The following is an 8973-nucleotide window of genomic DNA, read 5'->3' as shown; positions in this document are numbered from 1 at the left end:
GCAGAATCATGCCCAGTCCGGTACTATGGTTCTCTAGATCTCGCACACACGGTCAAGGTCACATACAGCTGGATAAATACGCCATTGCTCGACAGTCGGTGGTTCCAATGTTCAATGAAGGCGGCGACGACAAGTGAATGTAAGATGTAGGTTGCAAATTCTTCCGAAAAGCTCCTTTATGTTTTGAGGAAGTAAATGCAGTTAATAGTGTGCGTCAGGAAAGAGTGATTGTGATTTCTGGAATGAGACGTTGCCATTTAGTTTTTCCAAATGTTTTTTTTTTTTTGAGCACAAGCCGAGGATAGTCCTAAAATATTAGCGAAATGGCAGACGTCTCTACGGATCATATCTCCAACACTAATGTGCTTTTTTGATTTTCATTCAGCTGTGGTTTAAGTTTAGCTTGTTCAAAAAGTGCTTGTGTCTGGGAATAAAAGTGCAAGAGGGGTGAAACAAACAAGAAGCAAAGCGGAGGTTTGGTTTCCTAGGCGAGTATCATGATTCACTTTTATTAAAAGCATCATAGCTACAATTCATCATACATGATGTCTCCAAAAACAAAAAACAAAAGACAAACATCAAAAAAGAAGAAAAAAAAAACATTTACATGGTATGTCTGTAAACTTCAAGGCTAGATAAGAATTTTGAGGTAATGCTCTTCAGCTTGCTGGCTAAAAGTAACAAAAAGTCCATTTTTTTCAAGAAAAAGTAGCTAAGTAATAAAGGTACCTGATTATTTTAACTCTTTAACACCAGTGCATCAACAGGAACAGAGTGAGACAAATTGATTGCAGTACGTATTTGTCATCATTTACAGTTTTTTGTTTAGTTTTTCTATTCATACGACACTTGTGGTTTTTCATATAGTGTGTGTGTGTGTGTGTGTGTGTGTGTGTGTGTGTTGGGAGAGTGATGTTGGAACATTCAAAAGCTGCCTTGGTTATTGCTGTCTCAGCATTAGATGGAGAACGAGGAACTTGAAGGGGAGGTGTCTTCCAGACAGCAGAACAAACTGATCTCCCCGTCAGTCCCTCTTTCTCTCTCCCTCTCTGCATCTGCTGGGCTGGCTGTGATAGCAAATGTTAACATGACCTGGCCACAGTGTGTGTGTGTGTGTGTGTGTGTATATATATATTTATATATATTTGAATGGACTTTCAAATATTTGAACCACTCGCGGCGCTCGATTCGCCTCCGACACTTTAACTGGCCTCAGGGGGAAAAACACGAACAAAAACAGAAACGAATCGGGCGCCACCTGCGTTTCTCAAGCGTTTACAAGTCGAGTTGAACTTCATGTGGAAACTCGGTTGAAAAGTGTGTCTCAGTCCTGTTCTGGCCAGGCCTGGTGTCAGTGTGTGACTAGATAAACAGTCTCAAGAGAAGGTCACTGGGGAGCAGCACTTGGTCTGAAACTACCGGGACATGAAGGGGAAAAAAAAGACTCAAAATGTGGCAGCGACCGGGGAATGAAAAATAAACCATTGCATGTGCTCCCCCCCACCCCCTTTAAAGAATACACCTGAAACATCACATCCCTGTGTGGACCAAGGCTCCGAACCCATTCACAGAAAAAAATAAACTCCAAACGGGGACGGCTGATGGAAAGGCCCGATCGGGGGCAGACCCAGCCCGCCTGCCCCCCTCCCGAACACAAAACCAGCCGCCTCGAAGAGACACAGGATTCAGACGTGGCAGTGGAAAGACTCAAAGACTGGCATTCAAACAGTGTGGGACTGGGTTTAACAGTATTGGTTCATTGTGCTTTCACACGCACTCAGAGGGAAAACAGCTGTCCGCCCACAAAACGGTCACATGACAGAGGGGGTTTTCAGGGGTTAGTGTGCGTGTGTGTAGTGGTGGACATCTGAATGTGTGAAGCTAATGATCAAGTGTGTGAGTGTGTGTGTGACTGAGCTCTAGTCCAGTCCACTTTACCTCCTCAGAGTCTACCTGGTCTGATATGTGAGAACTAGAATACAAAATAAAAAAAACAGTCTGCTCTGAAACAGAACAGCTGCAACAACTATATTACCCACAATTCCTTTCGCAGCAGCATCGTCAGACAGACAGCCGCGGCTGAGCCGTAATGCAGTTTTTTCTTTGAGAACTGATGTTAGAAAGAATGCCGCCAACAACAAAACACTCCAGACGACGAGGGAAGCAAAAATAAAGATCTGAGAGCTGAAAGCAGCAATAATAATAACAATAAATGCACTACTGGAACTTTGTGGAGTCCTATTTGTAAAAGAGAAAAACGGGAGTGCACCGTTCACCGTGCACACAGGAGCAGCCGAGCTCTGAGCGAGCAGCTGCGAGGATTTGTCCCTGACTACACTATTGATCAGAGAGATTTAACTTAACACACACACGCACCCCTCGTTCTGACGCGTAGTAAATATACCTGCTCGGAAAAAAGTTAAAACAAATGGTGAGAGAAATCAACAACAATGTAAAAGGAGAGAAAAAAAAGAAACCAGGATTGGTAATAGTTTGGGTTTTTCTGGTGGAGGCGTGTAAACGTGGCGAGGGGGAGGAGAGGAAATGTCCAAGGCCAGTCAATTTTGTGTTTTTATTTCAGTCACACGCTGCTTCCTCATTCTCCACCTCCTCCTCCTCCTCACCAGCATCCTCCGGGGCTGAATAGTCGCCTCTCGTCTCCTCCGCTCCATCCTCCTCCAAGTCAATCTTTCCTCCTCCCCCCTTCACCTCTTCCTCTCCTGAAGCTTTTAGCCCCGCCTTCTCCTCGTCCTCCTCTTGCTCCTCGTCCTCGTCTCTTGGGGGGTTTGTGATCACGGCGTTGCCCCCCAAGGCTCCGGCCATGGCGTTCTGCAGGTCGGCCAGGGTGGCGGCGGTGGGGAAGCCGGGCAGGCTGAGTCCCCCGAGGCCCGGAGGCAGGAACATGGAGGGGTAGAGGAGGCCGGGGGCCATGGTGGAGAGGAGGAAGGGGTTGAACGCCAAGGAGTTGGCCGACATGCCAGCTGCAGCCAGCAGCGCTGCAGCATCGCCGTTGATGCACACCTCGGCCGATGAATCGGCTGCAGGGAGCCGAGGAGCTCCGGTGGAGAAAGATTTCTTCGTTCCTTCCCCCTTACCTTCAGCCTCCTCCTCCTCCTCCTCCTCGTCATCCCCTTCTTCATAGTCTTCTCCTTCTCCCTTCTTCTTGGACGTCACCGCCTCGTCACTATCTCCTACCTCGCCCTCCGTTGTTCCGTTGGTGTTCCGTGACGTGGCGGCGATGGAGTTCGATGCGGCGGCTGCAGCAGCTGCGACCGTCGCAAGGTTCCCGCCAAACAGGCCGCCTAAGCTGAACATGTTGGGGAGGGCGGCGGCCATGTTGGGCAGGCCTCCCATACCGGGCAGCATGAGGGGCAGCATGGAGGCGGCGGCCTGCTTGGGGTCGGAGGGGTGAGGGAACGCCATCAGACCGGCGGCCAACTGGAGAGACTGGAGGCTCTGCAGGGACGACAGGTCCATCCCTCCGAACAGACTGCTCAACAGCAGAGGGTTGATTCCACCTGCACACACACACACACACACACACACACGGTTAAAACTAAGTTTTATCTGTCAGTACAAACAATATCTGCAATGAAGTTCAATGCTCTTACGCAGACTCGATTTGAAAGTCAACGTTACATGATATGTCAGAAGGTGACTATCGAGTGAGAGATGACCAAAGTCTCAGTAGTTAGTACCTGCAGATGAAGCGGCCGAGGCCAGTGACGCCTGGGCTGCATGAGCCGCCGCTGCTGCCTGGGCGGCAACGGTGGCTTTGGCGATCTCAGATTTCGGTCGACGCCCCCGACGCCGGACGCCCTCCTCCCTGACGACAGGGCCGGTCAACAGGCGGTCAAACATGGCCTCCGGGAGGAAACCCTGCGTGGTGGGGGAGGAGTATAAAGGGACCAATGATGCACCGCCCTTCATCTGCAACGGTTCACAGGCGTCGTCTTTGCTACTCACAGACTGTTTGACGATGTCCGTCCAATCAGGGGCAATAGAATACTCTGGGTTCTCCAGCAACCATCTGGGAAGCTCCTTCATTGGTGGAGCCATGGCCCCGCCCATCTAAGGAGCAGGAAGATGACAGTGAGTTTCTCTTGGAACGCCAGTCCTGAGATGTCCACTACGGCACCGTCTCCGGCCTGAGAGGAGAACTTACCTTGCGTCCGTTGCGTCGGTTGACCACAGGCACTCTCTCGTCTCCGGTCAGGGTGTTGATGTCGATCTTGTTGGGGTTCCGACAACGGTGGCGCTTCTGCTTGGGCTTGGAGAACTGAGACAGTAAATCCTCGCTCTTCTGTGGTGGGGAGAGGAAATACAGAGAGGGCGGTGTGATTAACTCATGGCTTGGAGAGAAGACCAGCGGCAGAATAAACCGGAGAGGAAGACACCAACAAAGGGCTTAAGGTAAGGAAAGAAATCAAGAAACAATTCATTTGAAAAAGAGGAAGCCGTACTGGTGTGAATCCAGCCATGTCCATGGTGTATGTTGGGTGCTGCCTTAGCCACTCTCCCAGCTCTTTGTTTGAAACCGCTGCCTCTTCCTCCTCCAGACTGCCGGAGGCCAGAGACCTGGAACTGGGACTCTGCTCTGCGACGGTGAGGGGTCTGTGGGCCCGGGTAGAATCCTGAACCCCCTCCGCACTCGAGACCTTTGTCCCATCGACGTCATCCTGAACGTTCATGAGGGACACGGAGAACGGGCGAGAAGGAAAAGACGAATTTAAAGCAGACACTCATAAGGATCTGTGTTGGTGCAAAGCTGACATCTCTGCAGTCTATTCCAAAGAAAGTCTTCATACCCTTCCTGCTCGCTTGTTGCCCATGAACAGCAGCTCCAGGCCTTCCACATTTTTCCTGCGGCCCCGCCTCCTCCTCATGATGGGCAGGTCGGCCTCCAGCGAACCATTGGCTCTCTGTCCAGAGGGCGGGGCTTGCTGCAGCAACTCCATCTGGGCCTTGAGGGAGGGGGTGGTCACCAGGGCACTGGGGAAGCCGGCCAATGAGGGAGAGGCCTTGTGGTGATGCTGCATGCCCTGAACAACAAATCAGATCAGTTTTATTTCATAAACTTGGTTTCATTCTGTAAAAAATTAAAATGCTATAACTTTTTCCCAGATTGGCAATACAGTTTCTGGGGGCGTGATAAATAAATGACAGGAACATGTGAAATAATCATCTGGGAATATTAATTTTACTGTGAAAGGTAAGAACTGAAGGAGTGGATTTGGTTGAGTCTACCAGTTAGGCACAGACTACGGAGCCTCCATGTTGTTTTATAAAAAGATAGACGCAACTCCACCGGTTCAGCACAACGTGATTGGGTGATGCTTTTATTCGCAGTGCAAATTCCCATTCTGTGAGAAAGTACTCGTGACAAAAACATTAACCTTGGTGAGGTCTATCGCCTGGCTTTGAGACTCGGTGGCAGAGTGGCTCTCTCTCAGCTGAGCAACCATCTCCATCAGGTTGCGCCTCTTGGCCGCCCTCTCCGCCTCAATCTCGATCTTCCTCCTCCTCCTCCTCCTCTGGCGAGGTGCCGTCAGACTCAGAGCGTCCTCCTGCAATGTCAGGTAAACCGTTACACCGGTGACCTCGGGGCTTGTCTTATTGTTGTTCCTGGGCCTTCTGCAATCAGACTCCAGGGTTGAATATTATTTATTTGGAATAATGACTATTGAGTGCAAATAAAAGTAAATATCTAATATCTAGTAAATAAATATCTGCAAAAGCACTCACGTGAACCTGTGGCGATAGCGTTTTATCTTCACTCCCACTGTAAGCGGTGGGGATGCCGGCCATCGTCAGCTCGGGGAGGCTCCGCCTCTGCAGTGGGCTCTCGGTAACTGTGGAGACGGTGGCAGCGGCAACGGCAGAGCCATGCCCTTGCAACAGGTTGCTGGGGAAATCGAAGATGTGGCGCCTGTTTACGGGCCACTTGCCCTTCAGGACGGCATCGCAGATGTTATCCATCCTGTTGATCATCACTCGATCCTATGGGTGGGACAGTGGAGATGTAATGGACTATTCTGTAGCACCACATTTCCTCTTAAAATAACTGACTCTGGCTTTCATTACTTGGCTCTCATCAGCTAAGGTTGGGACTCACCTTGGGCCAGAATGAGAAGGAGTAGGCGCGGTCCTGCAAGGCCTGCAGAGCAGAGGTCTCCGGCAGGTCGTCGGGGCAGAACCCATCTCTGGTTTCGTTTTGGGCCGACGTGCTCAGCGACGCAATGCTCTCCTCGTCAAAGTTCTTCTGCTCGGACGCAGCGCTCGCTGTGCGGGGGGAGAGAAGGGAGGGTCACGTCGCCGCTCTTAACCAAGAAGGGTTTACCCCAAATAGTTACATGGGGATCCAAATTCATTAAACTTATTAAAACAGCAGATAGAAGCCTGTGACTTTGTGTAGTGTCAACCACGATGAGGATCAACAAACAGGGAAAATAATAATACAAGAGAACCATTAATGCAAGACATTTGAGACTACATTTAGAACATCTCATCATCCCCTCTGGGAAACCAAATCTAAAGTTCCACTGACTGATTTCCTCCATGCTGAGGTCAATAGTTCTGCCATACCTTCAGCCTGAGAGGATTTCTCTGATTTGTCATCTTCATCCATCCTCTCCTCCTCCTCCTCCTCTTCCTCCTCCTCCTCCTCCTCCTCTTCCTCCAGGTTTTTCTCGGTGTCAGCTGACTTTGGAGACTCTGGATGCTCCCTCTCCTCCCCATGCTCCTGCTCTGCAGCCTTGTGGCCCAGTAGATCTTTGGGAGAGGTCTCCGGATGCTCCGAGAGCTCGGTGGTTGCCTCCGTCCGGTCCCTCAGAGAGGCGGCGGGAGTCGAGCTCTTCTCTTTGTCTTGGTTGTCTGCCGGCTTGGAGGTTGTCTCTCCTATGATCGGCTCCTCCTTCTGCTCTTTTTCCACTTTTGGGTGGGCCTCCACTCCCTCTTTCTTCGCCTTGTTTCTCGGCGAAGCAGCGCTTTCCTCTTTCATCTCTCCGACCTCTCCCTCAATTCCCTTCTGTTCATCAACAGTTTCAGTCTTGATACATGGGATGTCGTCAGCATCTCCTTGCTCAGTTTCCATTTTCACCTCCTTCCCTTCGCTGCACTCCTCCTCTTTAGCTGCGATAACGGCAATGTTGGCAGCCGCTGCAGCACTAGCCAGCTCCGTGGCGGTGAGGAGGGGCGCGGCGTTGCTCTCTGCCGCTCCCATCCCTGCTTTGGTGATCTCACCCGGGGCCGCTGTGCTGCCGTTGGCCCCCCGCTGGCCTGTGAAGCGCTGGTGGGCGTCCAGAAAGGCCAGGGCGGTATCGTTCAAGATGTGGTAGTCTGTCCGGCTTACACCGTGCTTGGAGGCCCCCAGGAGGAGGTCCCGGTCGTGGCGGCCGCTCTCCCACCACTCGGGGAGGTCCGGAGAGGACTGGCAGAGCTTGAGGCGCTCCGAGAGCAGCGGGTGGGGGAGGACCTGCTCCCGGATGCGCCGGAGCAGCTCGATGCGGTACAGGGTGCGGGAGGCACGTTCCTCTGTGATGGGGTCGATGATCAGGGTTGGGTCTGGGAGTTCTAAGAAGGTAAAAGACGAAGACAGTCCTTCATTAAAAAAATATAGAAATATACAAAATACTCCTTGGACTATTTCTCTTAAAGTCGTTATCTTAGAGACTGAACACAACGCTGAAGAGACACCCGTCTACGTCGCGGTAACATCCCCTCTTACCCGTTTCAGTCTTGACCTGCATCCTGCAGACCCGTTTACACATAGCAATGAATGAGTAGTAGTATTTCTCTAGGCTCTCGTCCGTTTTCTTGTCCAGTCGAGCAAAGGCCCTGAACTGCGCCCAGTCAAATTTCTGGCACTGGGTGTCAAAGACGACTCCGAAGGTTGACACCACGCGGTAGAAATCGGCCTCCTCGCGGCGAGTCCATCTGACATGAACAAAACAATGTGTGAGCAAATGTTAAACTACAACGAGTAACACATGATTTTATTCAACATTGTGGAATATAAGGAGCAATGTCTAATAACTACCGCTGTCGTCTCTCCTTGTAGTACATCGCTCCATCCGTCATCAGCGAGCTGGCGGTCATCACCGGCGACGCCTCCGGCAGGAATTGACCGCTTTTGGCAAAGTAGGCACCTCCTTTAGTCAGATACTGGGTTCCGTCCGTCAGGAAGACCGCCGCTCCATCTTGGATGTAAGTCGCCCCTCCTCCCCCCGCGTCGGTAACCATGCCGATGGTGGGCAGGAACTCCCTGCGCCGCCGCCGCCGTCCATCGGGCCGACTGAGGGCCTCCTGGCGGAGCTGCTCCCTGCGGTTGGAGCGCTGGTAAGCCGTGATGAGGCGTCGCAGGCGGGCAGTGAGAGCTGAGGCCGCCGGCCAGTAGAGCCGCTCGTTGGCGCTCGAGGCTCCGCCCACACCTTGACCGTTCTCACCCGATTTGGCTACATGACAGGAGAGAGCAAGGAACCTCAGATAGATTTTGTTTTTTAAGAAGGTTTGTGAGCTCTTGTACGGTCTTTTCTCGGGTTATAGTTAAAAGATGGCACGTTTGATTCTAAGGTTCCCATTTGCACAAAAACTGTGCCCACATTGTAATAAAGTACTCCGTTTTTAGAACCCATGGGACCACCCCCTCATCCACTGCGTGAATTCAAGGTTTACCTTCCGCTTCACCTTCCACGTTGTCGTCTAGTGGAGAGTTGGTGAAGTCGTCCATGTCGTCTTTGAAAGGCATCCGCAGTGGCTTGTACTCTGGATCCTCATCCTCGCTGTAGAGGTTTGGTGGGGGGGGGGGGGGGGGGGGGGGGGGGGGGGGGGGGGGGGGGGCAATTTCATGGAAACGCAGACTGATCATTTTTGCTTTTTATATTTGAGGAACATATGTGTTGCTGTACAAGCAACACAGCAATGTTAAAAGAAGGTGAAAGGGCAACACGTTTAGACACTGAATGACATAAGGCT

General features: G+C 51.4%; 1 protein-coding gene across 6 annotated transcripts in view; it reads right to left on the bottom strand.

Annotated features, from left to right (window-relative positions):
- Window positions 1-475: 475 nt before the first annotated feature.
- Window positions 476-8973, bottom strand: part of chd7 (chromodomain helicase DNA binding protein 7) — a 66976-nt gene continuing 58478 nt past the window's right edge. For 5 of the 6 annotated variants that reach the window (XM_034555676.1, XM_034555679.1, XM_034555677.1 and 2 more), the window contains 13 exons: window positions 8674-8780; window positions 8039-8453; window positions 7727-7935; window positions 6586-7572; window positions 6116-6282; window positions 5746-6000; window positions 5397-5567; window positions 4809-5042; window positions 4464-4679; window positions 4166-4303; window positions 3967-4071; window positions 3699-3879; window positions 476-3518 (listed from right to left, as the gene is read on the bottom strand). In XM_034555676.1, the coding sequence (XP_034411567.1) occupies window positions 2578-3518; window positions 3699-3879; window positions 3967-4071; window positions 4166-4303; window positions 4464-4679; window positions 4809-5042; window positions 5397-5567; window positions 5746-6000; window positions 6116-6282; window positions 6586-7572; window positions 7727-7935; window positions 8039-8453; window positions 8674-8780 (4126 nt within the window). In that variant the 3' untranslated portion in view covers window positions 476-2577. The remainder of the gene's footprint in view (window positions 3519-3698; window positions 3880-3966; window positions 4072-4165; window positions 4304-4463; window positions 4680-4808; window positions 5043-5396; window positions 5568-5745; window positions 6001-6115; window positions 6283-6585; window positions 7573-7726; window positions 7936-8038; window positions 8454-8673; window positions 8781-8973) is intronic. The other variant, XM_034555680.1, reaches the window with a different exon arrangement.

This window comes from Cyclopterus lumpus, chromosome 17 (genome assembly GCF_009769545.1).
Source record: "Cyclopterus lumpus isolate fCycLum1 chromosome 17, fCycLum1.pri, whole genome shotgun sequence".
NCBI lineage: Eukaryota > Metazoa > Chordata > Actinopteri > Perciformes > Cyclopteridae > Cyclopterus > Cyclopterus lumpus.
Note: the sequence above shows the minus strand (reverse complement) of the source record. Positions and strands in the feature narration are given on the sequence as shown.